The 26,434-nt window shown below is 42.2% G+C and overlaps 1 protein-coding gene across 1 annotated transcript in view; it reads right to left on the bottom strand.

The window, feature by feature from the left end:
- Nucleotides 1-337: 337 nt before the first annotated feature.
- The window catches only part of TTLL6 (tubulin tyrosine ligase like 6), a 38,898-nt gene continuing 12,801 nt past the window's right edge, over nucleotides 338-26,434 (bottom strand). Inside the window, exons 8-14 of the mRNA XM_043904272.1 lie at nucleotides 25,950-26,125; nucleotides 24,467-24,655; nucleotides 23,507-23,684; nucleotides 22,292-22,573; nucleotides 9,345-9,714; nucleotides 8,601-8,869; nucleotides 338-1,704 (exon numbers count right to left, since the gene is read on the bottom strand). Of these exons, the coding sequence (XP_043760207.1) occupies nucleotides 8,601-8,869; nucleotides 9,345-9,714; nucleotides 22,292-22,573; nucleotides 23,507-23,684; nucleotides 24,467-24,655; nucleotides 25,950-26,125 (1,464 nt within the window). The 3' untranslated portion in view covers nucleotides 338-1,704. The remainder of the gene's footprint in view (nucleotides 1,705-8,600; nucleotides 8,870-9,344; nucleotides 9,715-22,291; nucleotides 22,574-23,506; nucleotides 23,685-24,466; nucleotides 24,656-25,949; nucleotides 26,126-26,434) is intronic.

Raw genomic sequence — 26,434 nt, 5'->3', positions numbered from 1 at the left:
GAGGGAAGGAAGGTTGGCTAAATAGGTGAAGGGGATTTAAGAGAAACAAGTTATAAATAAATCACAGGGATGTAATGTACAGCATAGGGTATGTAGTCAGCAATATTGTAATACTTTGTTTGGTAACAGATGGTTACTACATTTATGGTGATGATCAATTCATTATGTGTGTAAATGTTGAACCACTATGTTGTATACCTGAAACTGATATAATATTATATGTCAATTGTATTTCAATTAAAAATTCTTTTTGAAGGAAAGGCATTTTGAACCTAAATTTTTATACAAAATTTCATACAAAGGCAAATAAATGATCACGGCAATGTGAAATTTTTTACATTAAAATTTTTAATTAAAAAAATCCATTTATCTTTTTCTGTCACCTCAAATATCACCTAATGAAGCAGACTTAATCCTCGAAACTGGGTGTGAGGGCATTCCCTTCTCATCCACCGATGCTCTTCTTTAGTGGAACTTAAACCCGACTAGTTATCCGGGGACCCGTCTTACCCCACCACACACTCCATGGGGTCAGGGACTGCCATGAGCATTTTTTGTCCCCCATAAGCATTCAGCAGACAATTGCTCTGCATAGCTCCATGGCTGAACAAGCGGGAGGCAGGTGGGGCTAGGAAAGCATCCTACTATTAATAGTATTTTGCCTTTGGTCAACCCAGAGCCATTACAGCCTCTAGGCAGGATCAGCTACCTAATTTGGTGGGCCCAGTGCAAAAATGAAAATACAAGACTCCTCGTTCACAAATTAATCAGAATTTCGAGATGGTAACAGCATTAAACCAGACGCAAGGCCTTCCTAGTGTAGAGCCCTGTGTGACTGCATAGACTGCATGACCATGAAGGTGACCCTGTCGTTAGGTTCAAAAGTGCTGGCACCAAATTGTCCCTTAGGAAGACAAATAATTCTGACTTCACCTTAAGAGACTTCCATTTTATCAGCTCAGGAACCTTGACTGGCTGGGGTTGGTGACTAGGGAGAAAAAGGGAAAGACACAGAGCTTCTAGGAAGTCCCATTTCAGCAAGTCTTACATCTTTTGTCTGGGCCAGACTATGACCTATCGCAGCCTGATAGTGACAATGGCATCAGAAAAGGTAATTTGAGTTAGGATGGTAGGGAAGGCAGCCGGAAGATACTTGGGCACAGAGCTGCTAGTATAGGAGGAGGTCTGGTCTTTACCTGATGAAGCTACAACCGTCCTGATTCCTTTACTCAGGGCTCAGAGTTCTCCATCAAGCCTAGCTCTTGGTCTTTTCTCTCTGGAGTTGGAGACCAACTGACACTGGCCTGTTGGTGCCCTGAGGGCTCCGGACTTCTGGAAACTGGGAGTCCTTCCTTGCAACTCCTCCCTTTAAGTTGCTCTATCCTTGGGAGTATCCTGGATAGCAGTGCCATGTGAGGGACCCGTAAGAACGCCACTGGTGGGGCAAATGGAACGTGTCCTGGGGCAGCACCCATAACTCCCAGAAGTCATGGTCCTCCAGTACTGTAAGCTAACTGGGGGGCGGGACAAAAGGCAAGGCTGTTAGCCTCAGTAGTGCTAATGGGAGGTAGTCATATAAGACCAGGCTCTCTAGATGAGGAAGTAAAACTTTCAGTTGCTTCTGCAGGCATCGTAGACACTATAGGAAGAGACAAATCATTTCCTGGGAGTGAGAGGAAGAAATGGCAGAAATCCAGTCTGACTCTGGAAAGAAAAAAAAAATTTTTTTCTTAGATTTTTCTTTAAAATGGCTTCTAGAATATTTAAGTCAATTAACCCATCATCGCCATGCCTATCTTGTGGTGATTCACATCCACAGTAACCAGAAACTCATTTTACCTACACAACATTCCTTATCATAGCCCCAAACATTTGACAAGGATCATTTAAGAGCTGCCAACCCGGCTGGTCCATAGACAACAAGTGGTGCTTGTTAAAAGCACAAACTTAGCTCTCAGCATCTGTGTGCCCCTGGCCAAGTTACCTGAGTTCTCTAAACCTTGGTTTCCTCATTTGAAAAAAGAGAATAACAGTGGTACTTACCACAAAGAGTTGCTTTGAGGATTGAGATACTGTAGGCAAACCTTTTAGTACACCCAAAACAAGTGTCCAGTCTGTGTTGGGCTCAACACCATTAGCACAGTATCATTACCACCATCATCACTGTAGCTACCATTTATCAAGGAGGGTGCCAAGCACCCTGCATTAGCAAGCTTTAAATCATCCTTAAGTCCTACAAAAGGGATTATTTATCCCCTAAAACTCAACTGTTAGCACATCTGAAGCCCTGACCTCAGTGGCCTCACTGCGAAAGTGGATCCCAAGGAAGGATGATGAGGTTATAGAGATTTAAGCAGAAAAATGGAGGAATTTGTCAGGGCTCCCTTCCTCACACGAGTCAGGATGAGATCTAAGTTCATGGCAGATTGGTAAAGAGGAAGAAATATTGGAACGCACCACTGTGTGAGGTTGGGCAAATCAGTTAATGTCCCCAAACCTTGATTCTCTTCCTCTGCAAATTGAGGATAAGAGAATAATTCTGTCTTGCCAACCTCACAGCATTGACCTGAGGATTACATGAGAGACAGTACATAAACGTGATGTGTGGAAGGTATTGTTATTATACCTACAGAGAAAGTCCATGATCTGTAATTTGAACATCTGCTCTGCTCTTTCCTTCTCTAATTCAAGCATTGTTGTACATAAGCCCTATTCTCATACCACATCCTGCTCCATTTGTAAATCAACATGTTGATAGGCATTCTGCTGCATATAATTAGACTTTTGCCAGTTTGCCTTGTATGTGTCAGTTTCTTGCAGTCTGATCAGCTGGGAATTTTGAGAAGCCATTACTTGACCTAAAAGCAGAGGATAAGCTCTGAGATCTGGTGACTCCACACAATACCCTGGAAAGCTCTGCTTGACCTTGGCCACCACTGCTTCCTGCAGAAATACCTTCACTAAAGAGCCATTTACCATTCCCTCAGCTCTACCTGAAGACTTATATTAAAAATACCACTGGAAAGAAAGAGTGGCTGTAAGAGCTTGAGGATTGGGAATCAGAAACATCTGACTCAAACCCTTCACCACTGAAAGCTGTGGAACCTTCTGAATGTTAAACCTTATGCTCTTTGAGCCTCAGTTTTTTCTTTTCTAAACTTCACAATTATGATTGAAATTAAATTATATATATACAAAGAGAGAGAGAGAGTGCTAGTGCCTATAGAGTACATTACCCAAAAAAAAGAGTAAATTTTACCATCATTAATATTCATCAGAAAACATGCCAGTACCTTCAGCCATCATCTACTATGGTACAAAAAGTCCATAACAGCAAGTGACCACATGACAAACTGCTCTTAGAAATCAGAGGCAGTGAAAAGAATCACCCCAAAAGAATCACCTGTTTATTAGATGAGTAAATTTATCTTTACTCATTTAGGAGAAAATATCAAAACCTTCTCTGCCTACAAAATCCCAGAGCTTCTCATGGAGTCCAAATCCAAGCTGCTGCTGCTGCTGCTAAGTCACTTCAGTTGTGTCAGACTCTGTGCGACCCCATAGACGGCAGCCCACCAGGCTCCCCCGTCCCTGGGATTCTCCAGGCAAGAACACTGGAGTGGGTTGCCATTTCCTTCTCCAGCACATGAAAGTGAAAAGTGAAAGTAAAGTCACTCAGTCGTGTCCGACTCTTAGCAACTTCATGGACTGCAGCCTACCAGGCTCCTCTGTCCATGGGATTTTCCAGGCAAGAGTACTGGAGTGGGCTGCCATTGCCTTCTCTGCAAATCCAAGCTGGACTTTGCTACAGAATGGCCAGAAGAAGCAGCATCCCCTGTCAGAGCTGTTCACCAAGGTTCAACTGAGAGAGAAGCTGTCTTTGTTCCCAGACTAGTTACATGAGTGTGTACAGAGACGTGCCAAGAGGTTGTTGTCATTGTTCAGTCACTCAGTCATGTTCCACTCTGCGACCCAATGAACTGCAGCACACCAGGCTTCCCTGTCCTCACCATCTCCCAGGGCTTGCTGAAACTCATGTCCATTGAGTTGGTGATGCCATCCAACCACCTCATCCTCTGTTGTCCCCTTCTCCTCCTGCCTTCAATCTTTCCCAGCATCAGGGTCTTTTCCAATGAGTCAGTTCTTCGCACCAGGTGGCCAAAGTATTGGAGCTTCAGCCTCAATCCTTCCAATGAATATTCAGGACTGATTTCCTTTAGGATTAACTGGTTTGATTGCCTTGCAGTCCAAGGGACTTTCAAGAGTCTTCTCCAACACCACAGTTCAAAAGCATCAATTCTTCAGCGCCCAGCCTTCTTTATGGTTCAACTCTCACATCCATACATGACTACTGGGAAAACCATGCCTTTGACTAGACCGACCTTTGTCGGCAAAGTTAATGATTCTGCTTTTTAATACACTGTCTAGGTTGGTCATAGCTTTTCTCCCAAGAAGCAAGCATCTTTTAATTTCACGGCTGCAATCACCATCTGCAGTGATTTTGGAGCCCAAGAAAACAACGTCTGTCACTGTTTCCATTGTTTCCCCATCTATTTGCCATGAAGTGATGGGACTGGATGCCATGATCTTAGTTTTCTGAATGTTGAGTTTAAGCCAGCTTTTTCACTCTCCTCTTTCACCTTCATCAAGAGGCTCTTTAGTTCCTCTTCACTTTCTGCCATAAGAGTGGTGTCATCTGCATATCTGAGGCTATTGATATTTCTCCTGGCAAACTTGATTCCAACTTGTGCTTTATCCAGCCCAGCATTTTGCATAATGTACTTTGCATATAAGTTAATAAGCCGAGTGACAATATACAACCTTGACATACTCCTTTCCCAATTTTGAACCAGTCCACCATTCCATGTCCGATTCTAACTGTTGCTTCTTGACCTGCATACAGGTTTCTCAGGAGGCAGGTAAGGTGGCCTGGCATTCCCATCTCTTTAAGAATTTCCCACAGTTTGTTGTGATCCACACAAAAACTTTAGCATAGTCAATGAAGCAGAAGTAGATGAAGAAGTAGCCAAGAGCTTAGGGGATGAAGAAACCAACAGAACCAGCCCTAATCTTGAGGAGTGTCCTGTCTGGGGTTGGAGTAGGAGGATGAAGACCCTGCCTTCAGGGAAACCCCAGTGTGATGGTGCAGACATAGTCTATGTCCTTCGGGAGTCTTTGACTGGGGAGACAAAAAGGTCCAAAACAGGATGCAATCTTATTTTTTCTGCTAAGAGGTCCAGAGCCAAATTCAATGGTCATTTTAGGAAGCACTTAATCATACCCTTTTAATATAATTATCTTCTCCCTTTCTCAGTGTGGCTTCTGATCATTATAACTTTAACACTCATGTTACATATAAGGTTTCATGCCCCAGGCTTCCTGGTGGTTCAGTTGGTAAAGAATCTGACTGCAATGCAAGGAGACCCAGGTTTGAACCCTGGGTCAGGAAGATCCCCTGGAGAAGTAAATGGCAACCCACTCTAATATTCTTGCCTGGGAAATCCCATGGACAGAGGGGCCTTGCAGGCTACAGTCCATGGGGTCACAGTGAGTCAGATACAACTTAGCGACTAAACCCCCACCACCACACATCATCCACCTCACTTTAAAAAATATTTGTTTATTTACTTGGCTGCATCAGGTCTTAGTTGTGGCACACAGGTGCAGCTGCGCCAAGGCATATGGGATCTTAGTCCCCCTATCAGGGGTTGAACCCATGTCCCCTGCATCAAAAGATGATTCTTAACCACTGGACCACCAGGGATTACCAGGGAAGTCCCCTATCCTTCCCTTTAAAAGTAGGAGCATAAATAACTTAAAATTCTAGAAAATTATGAACCAGAGACAGTGGGGGTGGGTTTGAGCCCCATCAGGACTGAGGAGTTTTGTTCCTATAACAGGTCCACAGGTCAGGGTGGCCATCACAGGTTCCTCTGCCCAGGCCTGGGTCTACATGTAGGATAGTCTTCATTTCCACACTAGAGAGATGTCTTCAAAAGGCAAATTCCCAGTGGCCTGTCCCAAATCTCGTGTCAGGATTTCCAGAGGTGTGGCCTTGGAAACTACAGGCTTAACAAGGGTCCCCATACAATTCATATCATCAGGGAAGTTTGGGAAACACTAGGCCAATTTTTTCCTTTGAGGGTGGTGAGAGGACCATCAGAACACCTAGTGGAGCTTCTTAAAATGCAGATTCCTGAACCCCCAGTAGGACCTACTGATTCAGAATTTCCAGGAGCAGGCCTTGGAATATGCATTTTTATGAGCACCCAAAGTGATGTGTATGGGTAGATATTCACTCGTCAGCCCTTCTGCAGTGTGAACTACAGGTCACAAGGGGGCCAGGTCAGACTGTCCAGTCAGTCTGTTTTAGGTGGCAGAAGTGAATGAGATGATTAAAATGTATCTCCTTCTATAGGCAGTCAAGCAGTATAAATCCCTAAACCATCAGTTCAGTTCAGTTCAGTTCACTCAGTTGTGTCTGACTCTTTGCGACCCCATGAACTGCAGCACCAGGCCTCCTTGTCCATTGCCAGCTCCCAGAGTTTACTCAAACTCATGGCCATGGAGTTGGTGATGCCATCCAACCATCTCATCCTCTGTTGTCGCCTTCTCCTCCTGCCTTCAATCTTTCCCAGCATCAGGGTCTTTTCCAATGAGTCACTTCTTTGCATCAGGTGGCCAAAGTATTGGAGTTTCAGCTTCAGCATCAGTCCTTCTCATGAATATTCAGGGCTGATTTCCTTTAGGATGGACTAGTTGGATCTCCTTGCAGTCCAAGGGACTCTCAAGAGTCTTCTCCAACACCACAGTTCAAAAGCATCAATTCTTTGGCACTCAGCTTTCTTTATAGTCCAACTCTCACATCCATACATGACTACCGGAAAAAAAGCTTTGACTAGATGGACCTTTGTTGGCAAAGTAATATCTCTGCTTTTTAATATGCTGTCTAGGTTGATCATAACTTTTCTTCCAAGGAGCAAGGGTCTTTTAATTTCATGGCTGCAGTCACCATCTGCAGTGATTTTGGAGCCCAAGAAAATAAAGTCTGTCACTGTTCCCACTGTTTCCCCATCTATTTGCCATGAAGTGATGGGACCAGATGCCATGGTCTTAGTTTTCTGAATATTGAGTTTTAAGCCAACTTTTTCACTCTCCTCTTTCACTTTCATCAAGAGGCTCTTTAGTTGTTCTTCTCTTTCTGCCATAAAGGTGGTGTCATCTGCATATCTGAGGTTATTGATATTTCTCCCAGCAATCTTGATTCCAGCTTGTGCTTCATCCAGACCAGCAATCTCAAGATGTACTCTGTATATAAGTTAAATAAGCAGTGGTGACAATATGCAGCCTTGACATACTCCTTTCCCTATCTGGAACCAGTCTGTTGTTCCATGTCCAGTTCTAACCCTCTACCATAGGCAATGCTATCTTGTAGAGCTCTAAATTTTTACATATCACCTTCCTTCAGAAGCACTAATGCCCTGACAGAGGGCTCCCTTGCCATCTCTCTGGTGCTTTTACACAGTGGAATTAAAGCTTAGGGGTCTTTGAATTTTCCTGGTTGTCCAGTAGTTAAGAATCTGCCTGCCAATAGAGGGGACACAGGTTCAATCCCTGGTCCAGGACAAGATTTCACATGTACGTGAGCTGTATCACAACTACTTAGCCTGCGCTCTAGAGTCCATGTGCGGCAACTACTGGAGTCCCTGCGCCTAGAGCTGGTGCTCCACAAGAGAAACTACCACAATGAGAAGCCTTCACACTGCAAAGAAAAGTAGCCCCTGCTCACTGCAACTAGAGAAAGCCTGTGCATGGTAATGGAAACCCAGTAGAGCCATAAATAAATAAATAAGTAAAAGCTTAAGGATCTTTGTTTCCAGATCTTCTCAGGCACCAGTGTCCTGTTGTTCTGTCCCCTTAGTACACGCCTTACAGGGCCAGCTCTCAGGTCAAGTGCCCTGGACCTAAATAGGCTAGGCTGGCAGAGGACAAAAGGTATGGAGATCAACCTTTTCATGATTAACATGGTTCTACTTCCAGGGCCGGCATTAGTGACTGTCTCAATTTCAGCCAGAAGTGGAAAACAAGGCAACGTGTACTTAAAGCAGCAGGGCCAGATCAGTCATAGTAGAAACATATCAATACATTGCAAGGGGGTCACATTTTGACTGTGGTGAGTCTTTTTTTTAAACGTTTTTATTTTGGACTGTGCTAGGTTTTTGTTGCTGTGTGCAGGCTATCTTTAGTTGTGGCAAGCAGTGGCTACTCATTTCAGTATGCAGGCTTCTCATTGTGGTGGGTTCTCTTCTTGCAGAACACAGGCTGTAGGCATGGAGCTTCAGTAGTTGTGGTGGATGGGCTTAGTTGCCCCTCAGCATGTGGATCTTCCCGCACCAGGGACTGAACCCATGTCTCCTGCATTGGTAGGCGGATTCTTTACTACTGAGCCAGCAGGGAAGCCCTGAGGTGAGTCTTAACTGTCTACTTACCTGCATGATTTTATGAATCTATCTGCCCACCTACCTACCCAACATTCCAGAAATATATGTAGAGTGCCTGCCAATGCTCTAGACACATGAAGGGAATATAAGTGGGCCTACCTAGTTCCTCTCACATCCTCTTTGGCCAGAGATCAGGCAGTGACTGTATGCTTCCTGATCTTGCATACACAGGTCTTTCAAAGCACCTGTATGGCTTCTGCCAGGCCTTGGGTCCAGTCGGGCTGGAGTGGCAACCACCAGCAGGTCTTTCAGGGAAACATCAAGGCCGTGAGAATTCTGTAAGAAGAGGAAGGAGGGCACATCCAGCTGCCTCTTCTCGCCAGAGCTTCGGCTGCAAAAGTAGGACTCCCGGGGCAGGGAGGGGTTTTCTGGAAAGGCAAGGTCATTGGCATCATCAATCTGTGCTGCTGGGCTCAGCATAAATTCTTGGTGAAAGACACCTCCCACTAGGGTCTCCTGCTTAAAACTGGCTGAAGTTCCTTAATTAGAATCAGCCACTGTGCCATTCTTCTAAACAGTTTCTCTTCCCTTTTTTTTTTTCCCTGACTTAAACGTGTATAGGCTTAGCTGAATGGGCGTCATCTGAATAACAACCAGAAAGATTGAAAAGGGTACTTAGACATAGCATTCTATTTTTATCTTTTTTTTTTTTTTTTTTGCTTTCCCATTAAGGAAAGAGACTCGCTAAGTACAAAGACTATGTCTCCACTATCAGACTGGGATCTCCCTGAAGGCAGGGTCTTCAGCCCCCCTCAGATGGGGCACGCCCCAAGATTAGGCTGGTTCTGTTGGTTTCTTCATCCCCTATGCTCTCGGCACATCTTCAAACACACTGGCACTCACGTGACTGGTCACTCAGCACCAGCTTTGGGTTGTAGTGAGCTGGGAACAAAGACAGCTTCTCTCTCAGTTGAACCTTGGTGAACAGCTCTGACATGGTATGCTGCTTCTTCAGGCTATTCTTTAGCAAAGTCCAGCTTGGGTTCGGACTCCACGAGAAGCTCCAGGATTTTGTAGGCAGAAAACTGTTTGATACTTTTTCTGGGATGAGGTGCGAAGGCACCTGCTGTGGCTTGCATTTAAAGGAGGCCACCCTGTCCATCTTTGGGCTGCTACACTCAGAGCTGGCTGTCATGGTCACATTCAGCAGACATTCAGGGGTGTCTGAGATCTGGGTGGTAGATTCTGGGAAGGCTTCTACTGAAGTTAGAGGCTGGAAGAGAAAATGGTCCAAAATGAGATTATGAAAAGCCAAGGGCTCCTTCCTATGCCCCTTTTAATTAAAACAAACAGATGAAGAGCTGAATTCATGAGCAATAAGAAAGATTTTGGTCAGAACAGTTTCTAACCATGAGTTGGTTAAACACTAAGGCAGAAGATGGTGGGGAATGTCCACAGGGCTTCCTCTGGAGGTCTTTAAATGTGAGAGAGACTTTAAACACTAGAGACTGGTAATCAGAGAAATAGGTATTATTTTACAACTATTAAACTGGCCAAAAATAGAAAGCTGGATATCAGTGTTGGTGGAATGCAAGGGAGCTACAGGGATGCTCATGCACTGCTGATGAGAATGTAGGTTGGTCCAGACACTCTGGTGAACCATCTAGAAAGATAAGTAAGATAAGATTACAATCCGCACACTACAATGAAGAGGAGCCCTTGCTTACCACTACAGAAAACCTGCATGCAGCAACAAAGACCCAGTGCAGTCAAAAATTAATAAATAAGATTACAAGTACCTTGTGACCCAGCAATTCAGCTCCTAGCTATAGATGCTAAATAAGTTATAAAATCGCTCCTTTTAATAAAGTATGTAGTGGTTTTTGTCATACATTGACATGAATCAGCCATTACAATACTGTAAAGTAATTAGCCTCCAACTAATAAAAATAAATGAAAAAAAAAAGAACAAAGAAAAAAGTATGTATACCAATGTTCCCAGCAACATTATTCACAATAGGCAAAAGGTGGATACAGCCCAAATGTCCACCAACAAATGAATGGATAAACAAAATGTGGTATAGGCACAGTGCAATATTATTACCATCCTCAAAAGGAAGGAAATTCTGATATATGCTACAACATATACAAACTCTGAACAGATTATGCTAAGTGAAATAAAGTTAAAGTGTTAGTCGCTCAGTCATGTCTGACTCTTTGCGACCCCCATGGACAATAGTCCACCAGGCTCCTCTGTCCATGGGAGTCTCCAGGCAAGAATACTAGAGCGGATTGCCATTCCCTTCTGCAGGGGATCTTCCTGACCCAGACTTCGAATCTGGATATTCTGCATTGCCAGCAGATTCTTTATCATCTGAGCCACCAAAGAAGCTCTCAAAGTGAAATAAACCAGACACAAAGTACAATTATTATATGATTCTCTTTATATGAGGTATAAATAAATATTTAGAAATAAGTCCATAATTGGGGTTGAGACTTTAAAATCCATCTCTCAGCAATTGATATAAAAAGCAGAAATCAAATTAGTCTGGATATGGAAAATCTGAGTGACCCTATATACCAGGGTGATGGAATTGATATATATAACACTATACTCAGCAACTGTAGAATACACCTTCTTTTCAAGTGCCCATGGAATATTCATCAAGGTATTGCTGGGCTGTAAAGTAAGACGATAAATTTTAAGACACTGAAATTTTATCAAAGCATTGTACAAACCACAAAGGAATCAAATTAGAAACTAATAGCAATAAGCCACAGGACTGGAAAAGGTTGGTTTTCATTCCAATCCCAAAGAAAAGCAATGCCAAAGAATGTTCAAGCTACCACATAATTGCACACATCTCACACGCTAGCAAAGTAATGCTCAAAATTCTCCAAGCCAGGCTTTAACAGTATGTGAACAGTGAACTTCCAGATGTTCAAGCTGGATTTAGAAAAGGTAGAAGAACCAGAAATCAAATTGCAAACATCCGTTGGATCATAGAAAAAGCAAGAGAATTCCAGAAAAACATCTACTTTTGCTTTATTGACTATGCCAAAGCCTTTGACTGTGTGGAGAGATGGGAATACCAGACCACCTGACCTGCCTCCTGAGAAATCTGTATGCAAGTCAAGAAGCAACAGTTAGAATCCGACATGGAACAACAGACTGGTTCCAAATTGGGAAAGGAGTACATGAAGATTGTATATTGTCACCATGCTTATTTAACTTACATGCAGAGTACATCATGAGAAACTCGGCTAGATGAAGCACAAGCTGGAATCAAGATTGCCGGGAGAAATATCAGTAACCTCAGATATGCAGATGATACCACCCTTATGGCAGAAAGAGAAGAACAACTAAAGAGCCTCTTGATGAAAGTGAAAGAGGAGAGTGAAAAAGTTGGCTTAAAACAACATTCATAAAGCAATTATCCTTCAATAAAAAATAAATTAATTTTAAAAACTCAACATTCAAAAAACTAAGATCATGGCATCCGGTCCCATCACTTCATGGCAAATAGATGGGGGAACAATGAAAAGTGACAGACTTTCTTTTCTTGGGCTCCAAAATCACTGCAGATGGTGACTGCACCCACGAAATTAAAAGATGCTTGCTCCTTGGAAGAAAAGCTATGACCAACCTAGATAGCGTATTAAAAAACAGACATTACTTTGCTGACAAAGGTCCGTCTACTCAAAGCTATGGTTTTTCCAGTAGTCGTGCATGGATGTGAGAGTTGGACCATAAAGAAAGCTAAGCACTGAAGAATTGATGCTTTTGAACTGTGGTGTTGGAGAAGACTCTTGAGAGTTCCCTGGACTGCAAGGAGATCAAACTAGTCAATCCTACAGGAAATCAGTCTGAATATTCATTGGAAGGACTGATGCTGAAGCTGAAACTCCAATACTTTGGCCACCTGATGCAAAGAACTGATGCAAAGACCCTGATGCTGGGAAAGACTGAAGGCAGGAGTGGGAGAAGGGGACGATAGAGGATAAGATGGTAAGGATGGCATCACCGACTCAATGGACATGAGTTTGAGCAAACTCCGGGAGTAGGTGATGGACAGGGAAGCCTGGCATGCTGCAGTTCATGGGGGTCGCAGAGTCGGACATGACTAAGTGACTGAACTGACTGAATAGCAATAAGATATCTAGCAAACTCTTAAGTATTAGAAAATTATACAATATACTTCTAGATCAACCATGGAACAAAAATGAAATCACAAGGAAATCAGAAAAATATTCCAAACAATGAGAAAAATGCAACATATCAAAATTTATGATATGAAGATAATCTGGTATTTACAGGGAAATTTATAGTGCTAAACACATATTAGATAGGAAGAAAGGCTTACAGTAAATAATCTAACTTTTCACTTTAAGAAACTAGAAAATAGTGATTGAATTAAACTAAAAGCTAATAGAAAAAAAGGAAATAATAAAGATAGCACTGGGGGAAAAAGGAAATAATAAAGAAAACACTGGTCTTCCCAGGTGGCTCAGTGGTAAAGAATCCTCCTGTCAAGCAGTAGATGCAGGTTTAATCCCAGGGTCAGAAAGATCCCCAGGAGAAGGAAATGGCAACCCACTCCAATTTTTTGCCTGGGAAATCCCATGGACAGAGGAGCCTGGTGAGTTACAGTCTATGGAGTCACAAAAGAGTCAGACACGACTTAGCAATGAAACAACAAACAACAACACTGGAAAGCAATAGCAACAGAAAATAAACTGTAGAGAAAGTTAACAAAGCCTAAAATTGGTTCTTTAGTTAATAAAATGGATAAGCTCATACTAAGATCAAAATAAAGAGGAAATACAAATGCTTTTATCATCCATGAAAAAGGAGATATCTTGATGTATCATGCAGACATCAAAGGGATAAGAAAATTTAAAACAAGCAGAAGGGACAGTAGTTTGGTTCTGATTCTAGCTAAGATGAATTAAGCATATTGCATCTATCTTTCCCATAGGCTATTCCTACAAAACCTGCACAGAATGCATGCGTAGAATAGTTATCTGACAATTCTGAAAAGTAAACAGTAGCAAGCAGATGGAGGAAGATTTGAGGAAGATGAGAATTCAAAGCACCAGCAAGTCATCAGTGCTGTGCTTAATCGCTCAGTCGTGTCCGATCTTTGAGACCACATGGACTGCAGCCCGCCAGGCTCCTCTGTCCATGGGGATTCTCCAGGCAAGAATACTGGAGTGCGTGGCCATGCCCATGCCCTCTTTCATGGGATCTTCCCAATCCAGAGATCAAACCCAGGTCTCCCACATTGCAGGTGGATTCTTTACCATCTGAGCCACCAGGGAAGTTTACTGTTTTTTCCTTCAGTATGCCCTGACCTGAACTCAAGGCAACTCAAAATTCAGAAGTGGGTACGGGGGAATATTCACTAGTTTGTTGTCTTTTTTTAGATTCTACATATAAGTGATATCATACAGTATTTGTCTTTCTCTGTCTGACTTATTTCATTTAGCATAACGTCCATTAAGTCCATCCATGTTGCTGCAAGTGGCAAAATTTTGTCCTATTTATGGCTAAGTAACATTCCGGGGAATATTCACTAGTTTGTTGTCTTTTTTTTAGATTCTACATATAAGTGATATCATACAGTATTTGTCTTTCTCTGTCTCACTTATTTCGTTTAGCATAACGTCCATTAAGTCCATCCATGTTGCTGCAAGTAGCAAAATTTTGTCCTATTTATGGCTAAGTAACATTCCTTAGCCAGCTAAGTAATTCCTTAGACAGAGAAAGCTCTAAGAGAACCTTCTAGTTGTGGCTCTTCTTTTCTTTTCTCTACTCTCTTTGCCCCCATGTCCATGATGAAACTCCTGAGGTGGATTTCAGTAATGAATAGAATTCAGTGATTAATAGAATGAGTACACAGAAATTTAATAAGAATATAGAAGAACTGAACAACATCAGCAACCAAATTAATCTAACTGACCCACTGCCCAACAGCAGCAAAATATTCTTTTAAAGTGCACATGAAACATTCTCGAGAAGAAACCATATTCTGGGTCATAACATAAACTTTAATAAATTTTAAAGAACTGAAACAATATAAAGTGTGTTCTCTGATGATATGGAATTAAATTAGAAATCAATAACAGGAAAATCCCCAAACAACTGAAAGTTAACACATTTCTCAATTGCCAAGACATGAAAGCAACTTAAGTGCCCAGCAACAGAAAAATAGATAAAGATGTGGTATAACCACACACACAGACATACACAAACACACACACACAAAAGAATGTTACTTAGCCATAATAAGGACCAAATTTTGCCATTTGCAGCAACATGGATGGACTTGGAGGACATTATGCTAAATGAAATAAGTCAGACAGAGAAAGACAAATACTGTATGATATCTCTCACGTGTAGAATCTAAAAAATACAACAAACTAGCAAATATAAAAGTAAAGAAGCAGACTCACATATAGAGAATAAACTAGTGGTTGCCAGTAGGGAGAGGGAAGTGGGGAGGGGTAATATAGGGATAGGGGAGTCAGAGGTACAAACTATTAGGTACAAAATAAACTATAAGGATATATTGCACAACATGGGGAATTGAGACAATATTTTATAATAACAATAAATGGAGTGTAACCTTTAAAAATTGTGAATCACTATATTGTATATCTATAATTTATATAATATTACACAGCAAATATAGTTCAATAAAAAAACACAAAAATAAATAAAATTTTAAAAATTAAAAAAAATCCACATTTCTAAATAACCCAAGGGTCATAAAGACCATCTCAAGTGAAATTAGAAAACATTTTGGACTAAACGAAAATGAAAATAGATCAAAATTCATGGTATCTAGTTAAAAGTTGTTCTTAGAAAGAAATTTATAGCATGAAGTGTGTATATTAGGAAAGAAGGTCTTATTTAACATCCTAAACTTCCCCCTTAAGAAATTAAAAAAACAAAAATAATCCAAAGCAAACAGAACCTAAGTATTGGTGACAAAAATCAATGAAATAAAAAATCAGAAAATAATAGGAAATTGGAAATAATAATAGAAAATAATTGGAAAATAATAGAAAATAAAAAATCCATGGGAGCAAAATTCAGCTCTTTGAAAAGAATAAATTGATAAACTCTTAGTGACACTTACCAAGAAAAAAAAAGTGAAAGAATAAAAAATTACATTATCGGGAATGAAAGAATGTATCACTACAAACTCTGCAGACATTAAAAGGATAATAGGGAACTACTATAAACAACTCTTCACATATAAATCCAACAACTTAGATAAAATTGACCAATATCTTAAAAACCACAAACCACCAAAACTCACTCAAAATAAAATACATAACTATTAAAGAAATTTAATTATAGTTTGGTGGTTTAGTTGCTAGGTTGTGTCCGACTCTTGCAATCCCTGTAGCCTGTCAGGCTCCTCTGTCCATAGGATTCTCCAGGCAAAAATACTAGAGCGGGTTGCCATTTCCTTCTCTAGGGGATCTTCCCAACCCAGGAATCAAACCCCGGTCTCCTGCATTGCAGGCAGATGATTTACCAACTGAACTATGAGGGAAATATTCCAAAAAAGAAATCACGAGGTTGAGAGCATTTCACTGGAGAACTCTAACTGAATATTTAAATAAGAAATAATGACAATTCTACACAATCTCTTCCAGAAGACAGAAGAGGAGAAAACACTTCCCAATTTATTTTATGGAGCTAACAGACAAAAAAGAAACAAAACTATAGACCAACATCTCTGATGAACACAGATAATAAAAATCCTCAACAAAACATTAGCAAATTGAATGCAGCAATCTGTAAAAAGAACAATACAACATGGCAAAAAGGTCTTATATTCCAGGAATATAAGACTGGCTCAAGATAAAAAATTAATCAATGTAATATACCAGATTAACAATGTAAGTAGAAAAACTATATGATTCTATCAACTGGCATCAAAAAAGCACTAGACAAAATTCAATATCCATTCATGATTTAAAACAACACTCAGCAAACTAGGAATAGAAGTGAACTTCTTCAAACTAGTAAAGAACATTGTCAAAAACTACAAATAATGCCATACTTAACGATAAAAAACTGAATGTTTCCCCTTTAAGATTGGAAACAAGGCAAGGATGTCTACTCTCCCCTCTCCTATTCAACATTGTTCTAGAAATCCCAGACAGGCAATAAGGCAAGAAAAAGAAATAAAAGGCATGAAGATTGAAAATAAAGAAGTAAAACTGTCTTTATTTGAAGATGACATAATTGTTTGATGAAAATCCTATGGAATCAACAACAACAACAAAATAAAACCTTAAAGAACTTATAAGGCACCTAAGCAATTCAATGAGAAAGGAAGGTCCTTCAGTAAATAGTCTTGTAACTAGATGTGCCTATGGGGATAAAACCCTACTGCCCATCACCTAGCACACTCAAAAGTTAATCTGAGTTGGATTATGGACCTATACACAAAGCTAAAACCATAAAGCTTTTAGAAAAAATGGGAAATATCTCTGACATGGGAGTGCATGAAAACTTCTTAAGCAGGACACAGAAAGCAATAACCATAAAATAAAATTCATAAGCTTCATTGAAATTGCTTTTTCACTAATCAAAAAACACTATTAAGAAAAAGAATAGGTAGGTTTCCAGAATATATAAAGAGTTCCTACAACACTACAGCAAAAACATTAAAAAATCCCATTTCTCTGGATATATGCCCAGAGAAAAACATGGCCCGAAAAGATACATGCACCCCAGTGTTCACTATAGCGCTGCAGTGTTTACAACGGCCAAGACATGAAAACAACCTAAATGTCCATCAACAGAGGAATGAATAAAGAAGATGTGGTGTATATATATTTATATAATGGAATATTATCCAGCCATTAAAAAGAAAGAGATAAAGCCATTTGCAGCAACATGAATGGACCTAGAGAGTGTCATAATGAGTGAAGTAAGTCAGACAAGGAGGAGAAATATCATATGATATCCCTTACATGTGGAATCAAAAAAGAAATGATATAAACGAACTTACTTACAAAACAGAAAGAGACTCACAGACTTAGAAAATGAACTCATGGTTGCCAGGGGGAAGGGACAGTTAAGGACTTTGGGAAGGTCATGTACAAACTTCTATATTTAAAATGGATAACCAACAAAAACCTGTTGTACAGCACATGGAACTGTGCTCAATGTTACCTGCCAGCCTGGATGGGAGCGGTTGGGGGGAGAATGGCTACCATGTATATGTATGGCTGAGTCCCTTCACTTGTTCACCTGAAACTATTACAACATTGTTAACTGGCTACACCCCAATACAAGATGTTTTTGGTGTTAAAAAAAATTTTTTTTTTTTTAATTTGGGACTTCCCTGGTGGTCCAGTGGTTAAGAATCCACCTTGTAATGCAGAGAACATGGGTTCTATCGCTGGTCAGGGAACTAAGATCCCACATGCTGCAATGAGGCTCCCCCGTGCCACAACTAAGACCGAATGCAATAAATAGATATTTTTTTCAAAATCCCATCTCTTAAAAAGGAGAAAGGCAAAAACTTGAACAAACTCCTCATAAAAAAACATACATGAATAACCAATAAACACTTGATGAAGTGCTTGACATGCTTAATCATCAAATTAAAACCGAAATAAGAAATCACAACGTAGCCATTAGAGTGGCTAAAGTTTAGAAGACAGCACCAAATGGTAGCAGACACAGAGCAATCGGTACCTTCATCCGTTGTTGGCTGAAATGTACAAAAGCTATTATAATCACTTTAAATAAAGGCTTTGGTGTTCTTATAAAGTTATACATAGATCTACCCTTTGACCTAACAATCTTTCTCATAAGTAGTTATCCAAGAGAAAAGAAAACTACGTCCGCAAAAAGACTTATACAGGAATGTTCATAAGAGCTTTAATCACAATAGCAATAAAAGAATAAAAGCTAGGAACAACCCACATGTCCATCAACAGGAGAATGACGAACACACTGCAGTGTATTTGTATAATGGAACACAATTCAGCAATAAAGAAGAACAAAATACTGATATATCCAACAACATGAATGAATTTCACAGATATAATACTGAATTAAAGGAGTCACACTCAAAATAATATATACTATATTATTCCATTTGCAAAAATTTGAAAATAGGCAAAACTAATCTAAGATGAAAAAAAGAGTCAGGATAGTGGCTGTCTTGGGGACGGATGCAGGGAGCAAAGGTCAATTGCCTGGGAAAGGCCAGAGGGAACTTTGGGGAAATATCAGAAAGTTCTATATCATGATAGGGATATGGATCACATGGGTATATTTATTTGTCAGAATTGTTCAGCTAAAATTTATTATTTTAATGCATGTAAAATCAATCTTAAAAAAGAAAAGAAAAAGTAGAGCTCAACAAGAATAAAAATAGGACATAGAATGAGATAAATAACCCAGTCACATTTACACAAATTTTAAATGCCAGCATTTTAAAAAATCTCTTCTTTTCAAGGAAACATATGAACAAAAGATGGTGGCTAGGTGAATGGAGATGAGCATAGGGATAAAGTGACAAGTAAATAAAACAGGCAAAGGCTTTGAATGAACCAAGTATAGTACAACATCCTGAACCAATGATTTTGATCAAATCAACATGAAATCCAAAAAAAGAAAAAAAAATGAATTTTTGCTAGCTGCCTTATTTTGTTATTTCATCAGAGTTAACTAGTACTGTTTTAAGTCTTAGGTTAAAGTACTGCTTTAATTCCTGGGTTAATGCAAAACACACACACACACAAAGTGGGGGTCTTAAGAAGTAGCAGTAACATTAAAATAATAGCTAATGCTTACTGACTCCTATGTGTTGAATACCACTCACAGCATTTTTGTGGATCCTTTCATTTAATCCTCATAGTAATCCATTGGTAGGTACTATGATGAAAATTCCATTTTTTAGGTGAGGAAACTAAGGCTTAGGGAGACTAGACTGACTAGATGGAAGTCATGTATATAATAAAAGGAGATCCCAAGAACCCAACAGAGGCAGCCAGATTCCCAAAGTATACTCCTACTCTTAATTATTATAGTAAAAAAAAAACCCCATATAACGTAAAATTTATCATCATAACCATTTTTAAGTGTATAGTACAGTAGTGTTAACTATATGCACATTGTTGGGCAACAGATCTCTTGAATCTTTTAATTTGCAAAACTGAAATTCTGGACCCATTAAACATCCCTTTTTCACCCCACCCACCAGTCACTGGCAACCACCACTCTACTTTTTGTTTCTAAGAGTTTGACTACTCTAGATACCTTATATAGGTGGAAGCATGCAGTATTTTGTGTGTGTGTGTGTGTGTGTGGCTGGCTAATTTCACTTTGGAGAAACGTCTATTTAAACCTTTCCCTCCCCACCCCATTTTTTTTCTTTCCTTTGGCCGAATCACATGGCTGGCAGGATCTTAATTCCTGACCAGGGACTGAACCTGTGCCCTCTACAGTGAAAGCATAGAGTCCTAACCACTGGACCACCAGGGAAGTCCCAGCCTTTGCCCATTTTTTAATCAGGTTGTTTGGTTTTGTTGTTTTTGTGTGTTGTAAGAGTTCTTTATATATTCTGGATATTAATCTCTATCAGATATATAATCTGAAAAGATTTTCTCCCATTCCACGGGTGTCTTTTTATTTTGTTGATTATTTAAGTCTGATGTAGTCCCACTTATCTATTTGTACGTTTGCTGCTTGTGCTTTTGGTGTCATATCCAAGAAATCATTGTGAAATCCAAGGTGATAAGGCTCTGAAGCAAACTCTTTTAAAGATGTTTATCAAACTATGGGTTGCAAACCTACCACTAGGTCATGAAATTAATTTAGGGGGTTGTAACTGGTATCTTTAAAAGAAAAGATTGAGTCACTCACTATATGCAGCATGGCTAAGCACTGTTTTAAAAACTTTTCTCCAATTGTATGTATGTATATTTGATGGACTATGAAATAAAATGAATTTCTATTATGGGCTCTGGTTAGAAATTTGAAAAACACTGCACTACTCTATACTGCACTTAGACCAAGTGAAGGCCCAACAATGCTGAAGATTTTCCAGTAGAGTCACCACAAAGCTCTTGGTTGGCCTAAGTATAATGAATACAAAAGAACCTGTGTTAGGACTGTCAGTACCATATTTATGTGGCAACTTGGTTTCTACAGAAATAGAAAATCAACTGTCATGTGAAGTTAATATTTTGTGCTGATTTTATTGGTGCTGTTTGTTTTGTTTTTTAATTAATTTTGGCCAGACTGGGTCTTTGGAGCTGAGCACAAGCTTTCTCTAGTTCCAGGGAATGGGTGCTTCTCTTTGTGGTGTGTAGGCTTCTCTTGCTGCAAAGCATGGGTCCTAGAGGGCATGGACTTCAGCAGTTGCAGCTCACAGGCTCTACAGCATGAGCTCAACAGCTGTGCTGCATAGGCTTAGTTGCCCTGAAGCCTGTGGGATCTTCCTGGAGCAGGGATTGAACCCATGTCCCCTGCTTTGGCAGGCAGATCCTCAACCACTGGAACACCAGGAAGTGCTTTATTCTTGTTTTGTAGCTATGTAAGAGCTTTAGGTTTCCCTGGTGGCTCAGTGGTAAAGAACCTGCCTGCCAATGCAGGAGACACTGGGTCTTCCCTAGGTCGGGAAGATGCTCTGGAGGAGGAAATGGCAACCTACTCCAGTACTCTTGCCTGGGAAATCCCACGGATAGAGGAGCCTGGTGGGCTACAATGCACTGGGTCGAAAAGATGTGGACACGACTGCAACAACTTAGCATGGAGCAAGAGCTATAGGTGGGCTTCTCTGATGGCTCAGATGATAAAGAATCCACCTGCAATGCGAGAGATGTGGGTTTGATCCCTGGGTTGGGAAGATCCCCTGAAGAAGGAAATGGCTACCCACTCCAATATTCTGGCTTAGAGAATTCCATGGACTGTATAGTTCATGGGGTTGCAAAGAGCAGGACACGACTGAGCAACTTTCACTTCACTTCAAGAGTTATAGGTATTTTTTATACCTATACCTATATTTTATTTTATGTTTGTATATATTAAAAAAAAATAATTTGTTTACAATTGGAATCTGAAAGAGGTTTCTTTCCATCAAAAGGTGTCCGTACATCAATGGAGTTTGAAAGGTGTTGTTGTTGAGGTGCTATACTGAGTTCAACAACAACTTCCTAAAATTTATGTACACCCACAACTTCAGAATGTTACCTTACTTGGAAATAGGATCTTTGCAGATCTCAAGTTAAAAATAAGCCCATAGTGGATAAGGGTAAGCCCTAAATCCAATGACTGGTATCCTTATAAAGCCATGTGAAGAAACACAGAGAAGAAGCACAAGTAAGAAGTCCATGTGATGGCAGAGGCAGAGATTGGACAGCAACCACCAGAATCTAGCAAGAAGCAAGGAAGGATTCTCCCTAGAGAGGGGAGCATGACCCTGTCAACACCTTGTTTTCAGATCTTTAGCTTCTGATCTAAAGAATAGACTTGTGAGAGAAGAGATTTGTGTCTCAAGCCACTAAGTTTATGGTCATTTGTTACAGCAGCCCTACAGAAACTAATACAACAGGTGGTAACCTGCCCAAAAGAGGGCATGCCTCGTTTCTAAAAGCCCTATAGCACAGGTCTAGACTCTTAGCAGGAGTGTCATTCCACAACTTGGACTTCACAAGTGGGGAAATTGAGGCCTGAGAAGGGTAGGCAGCTTACTCAAAGGGCCAGAGTAAGTCAGGGGCAGAGAATGGACCAGAAGGCAAGACTCCTGCCACTACCCCACCCCACCCCAGCTCAGTCCTCAGGGGAGGCAGCCTGCCCTACTTACCACAGTGCTGGTGATCGTGTTCACTGCAGAGGTAGACTTGGCTTCCTTCATTTTGGAGATGGGTTTACTGAGCTCTGGCCTGGAGCAGCTGAGAAGGCTTGAATTCCTCAAGTCAGGTACAGAGCTGTAAGGCCTTGAAGATGAAGGCTTACAGGGTGCTGGATCAGCCTCCTCTTTGGGGGCCTCCTGGTCAAGGCTGCTATCTGCTTCATTTTTCTCTGTGTGTCTGACACTCGAGAGCAAGTCAGGTGTGCCGGACACCAATGTCAATGGCTGGAGATACTGGGAAGAAGGAAACCAAACATAGAGCCCATGGGAACCGAGCTCTGTCCACTTGTAGATTATCTGCACCCAAGGGTAGGTGCAAAGGAGATCAGGAGGAGAGGAAAGCAATCTGAATCAGTCTCTCTAAGCCGGGGCTCTTAACCTAGAGTTCAAGGACACCCCCTAGAGGGCTCATGGATGGCTTCACGGGGTCTTTGAACCACTTAAAACTGCAGTTACTTATGGCAAGAGATTCCATAGCTTTTATCAGATTCTCAGAGGGTCTATGACCCTAACAACAAAAAAAAACATTTCTAACCCTGTCACTTCAGGTAAGTCTTTAAGAAGGATAGAGACTGAAAAGTCAACTGAATCTTTCCACTGAGCAAGAAGAGAGAGTTAGGCCAAGAAGGGGGTTCCAGAGACTGAGACTGTGGGACAACTGGACAGCTGGCCCCAGCCTGGAGGCTAGTCCATACTTGGAGCAGAGAGCAGGCTGGAAAGACCAGCTGTGTTCTGCCCCCTGCTGTAACGTTCTGAGGTCCTGCCCCCTAAAGTTTTTCCCTGTAGCCTTCTCTCTCAGTTGTGCCCCTGGCCTGCAGGAACGGGGCATTTCAACCTAAACTGGAGTTGGGGACCATGAGTAAGGTAGTCCTAGAGCCCACTCCCACATGGGGCTGGTCCTCAGCCTCCCAGCCGCTTTTACTCCTACTGGAGGGAGAAGGACAGAACAGCGCGAGTCCTCTCTGCCTGGATGAAGGGATCCTCTGAAGCCCGCAGGGCTCCTTGTGACTTCCAGGCCCCCCTCCTGGGGCCCAGCCCTCCATGTGGCCCCCATTCCTTCAGTGTTTCTGAGCTCTCAGTAGGGATCTTCTCAGCATCCCCCCCCTGGACTGGCCCCAGCCGGGGAAGTGTGCTGGGCATGTGCGTTCCCCTCCCATCCACGTTTACTTGTTTGGAGGTCTGGCTGGTGGCAGTCTTGCATTTCTGCTGTTGTTTCTGTCGCCAGCTCTGCCAGCTCTTGCCTCTCGCTTGCTCGCCTGCCGATTCCCCGTGCATCTCTACCCTCTTCTGTTTCATTTGCAAGCATTTTTTCTCTTGTTTCAGTCTCAGCTCCTGGATCAGCCGCCTGCCCAGTAAGGAACAGTGAGTATCACGCAGGTTAGGGATGGGCTATGAATATTACGGACATACTTCTTGAGGGGCAGACAAGACCGGGCAAGGAGGAGGAGTGCTCCATCTTCCCTGCCCCAGTGTGTCCAAATGATTGAGGGTTCCAAAGCAAGAGATGGAGGAGACAGTCCTTCCTCCAACCATACCATTTCCCATCTGGGATTAGCCCAGGGAGAGATGTGGTGGGGGGCGGCACCCCATTCGACCACCCCATCTCTCTCCTCCCTTCCCAGTATGCCAGATCACACAACCGACAAGTGCTAGGGAGAGGGTCTGGGTAGGAGGATAAAATCAGGGGCTCCCATATCAAACCCCTTCATATGCTGGGCCTCTCTGGCCAATGATGTGATGGAAATAACTCAGTTACAGGACTCAGGGGACAGGGCTTCTAGAGCCTCTTTTGTCATTATCTGCTGGATGATCATTTTTCTGCTCCATGAAATGGGTGAAATGGGATGAGTCCCTTCCAGTCCTTAGATCTGATACCTGAATGAATCTAGGAGGTAGTTCTGAGGGGTTGGGGTTTCTGGGAGTGGGGTTGGGCTGGCTGGCTTAGGGGTGAGTTTGTAGAAACAGCTTCATATCTACTTACCAACATCCCACACCAAGGAACCTTATGATTCCTGGTCCTTGTGAGACTAAAACAACTTCATGGCTGCCCCACGGTCACACCGTAGGTCAAGCACAATCTCCTCTTCCCCCAACACCCAGCCCCCCTCACCCCAGGAGCCTTCTTACCGGGCATAGACCTCCCGAGCCCTGGAGGTAACTGTATTCTGGAAGAGGGAGTTGTTGTCCTGGAAAAACTTCTCATACTTCTCCGAGTTCACACTGGGATAAATCAGGCGGAACCCTCCACAGTTTTCCTTTTCATACTTCTCAGTTTTCTCTACACGCACGGCCTGAAAGCCCTTGACTTCCTCTTTCCTGTTGGGAAGCAGAACGCAGGGCTGCAGTTAGGTCTTCTTGGGATCAAGCTTAGAAAGGACGTGGCCTTTCCAAGGACATGGGTGTCATCTAGGGCGAGACCAAGGCTTTGCACGCGAGAGTGTTCAACCAGCGTTTCCTAAGTAAAGGAATACATGAACATTTCCTGAAAGGAGATTCTAGCCCTCCTGGGACAGCTGGTGTCATAACCACTAAGAGCTGGTTAGAACAGTCTTCCTGACAGCTCACCAAATTCTCTCCCATTACAAGTAAAGCCCATTTCTCTCTTGGCTTAGCTTCTGATGGGAGGCAGACTGTCACCTTTCCAATCACAGTCCCTGCTACTCTCCTCTGGAGAACCTGGCTAAACTTGAGGGCTTGGATAAACCTGGATAAGCCTAATGAGATTTTATGAGAGCTGATGATCTCATTCCCCCTCAGAGCCCCCCAGGAGGTGGAGGGCGGAGGATCAATAAGCCCTTTTTATAGTAGGGAAACCAGGAGCCCCTGGGCCATCCAGGGCCAAGTCATGACAAGGAGACTGATTCAGGGGATGCTCCTTAGATGATGCTGCCTCCTTCTCCAAGAGTTCAGTGGAAGGCATCCTGGAACGCCAGGCAGCACAAACCTATCAGGCTCTGTGTCCAGACCTGACACTTGTCAGCGAGGTGACCTGTACAGGCAGCTCCCCTTCCAGAGTACTGGTCTTCTTAGCTTCAAAAGCAGGACATACAATCCCCCATGCTACCACCTACCCGCCCCCTCCTCACAGGGAAGGCAGTGGACGTGAACATGCTCCGAGAAACACAGTGCCATCCAAACAGAGATGGCCTGATGCCATGGCCTGGTTCCAGAAGATCAGTTCAAAGGATCAGGCTTGTGAGGAGGGCAGGGGCCACTGTGAGATCTGAAAAGCAGCAAAGCCAAGTCCTTGACAGGCTCTGAGACTTCCTTCTTGCTCTGCAGATGAAGGCCTCTGTTATAGGACGAAGGCAAACGCTATGCAGCAGGGATGAGGTGCTCCCCACAACACAGGGACAAGGGGAGGACAGACGAATGTTCCCTTTTGTAAAGACAGATGGTTTTACTTTTTCTATCGGTAATCCCTGGATCTCTCCATATGATATTAACAAACTTATATTCATCACATGTACTTATGTCTATAAATTAATCTCCTATTCTTAGGAACAAAGGAATAACCACAAGAAAAACTGTTTAACCTGCCACATCCTGCAAATAGAAATTTATGTTCCAAACAGGATTATCAATTGTTAGAACTGCCCTATGACTGTACCTGGTCTCCCGAGAACGACACTGCTGTAGGAACTGCCCCCGCTGTCTCTCCTCCTCCAAGACCTTCTTTTTGTCACAGCTTCTCAGGTTGATCAGGACCAGAGTGTCATAGAGCAGGCTATCCTTTACCTCTTTATCCAACCAGGAGTCAGTGGAGAAGCTCGGAGAGTGGTTTACCTGTGAGGACAAGACGGCAGCTGGGGAGGCTGGGCAGCATGCAAGCAGGGGGTAAAGCTAAGTGCCCCCTCCACGGAGCTACCCGAGCCCACCTAGGGGCCCTGGCTACCATAATGAGTGGAAGAGAGAGGGAAAGAGGGTCTGGACTGGAGCCCCGGTGAAAAAAGGAGGGAGCAGAAACCCCTGCAGTGTGACTAGCTTTTATTTCAGTCCTCAATTCCTGAGGAGCATGGCAAGTCTGTCTTTGGTTTCCCCTCCATCTGGGGTGCATCTGCCCCCTCCCATGCACTGTGCACCCCAGAGACCAGA

The sequence above is a fragment of the Cervus elaphus genome, chromosome 5 (assembly GCF_910594005.1).
Source record: "Cervus elaphus chromosome 5, mCerEla1.1, whole genome shotgun sequence".
NCBI lineage: Eukaryota > Metazoa > Chordata > Mammalia > Artiodactyla > Cervidae > Cervus > Cervus elaphus.
Note: the sequence above shows the minus strand (reverse complement) of the source record. Positions and strands in the feature narration are given on the sequence as shown.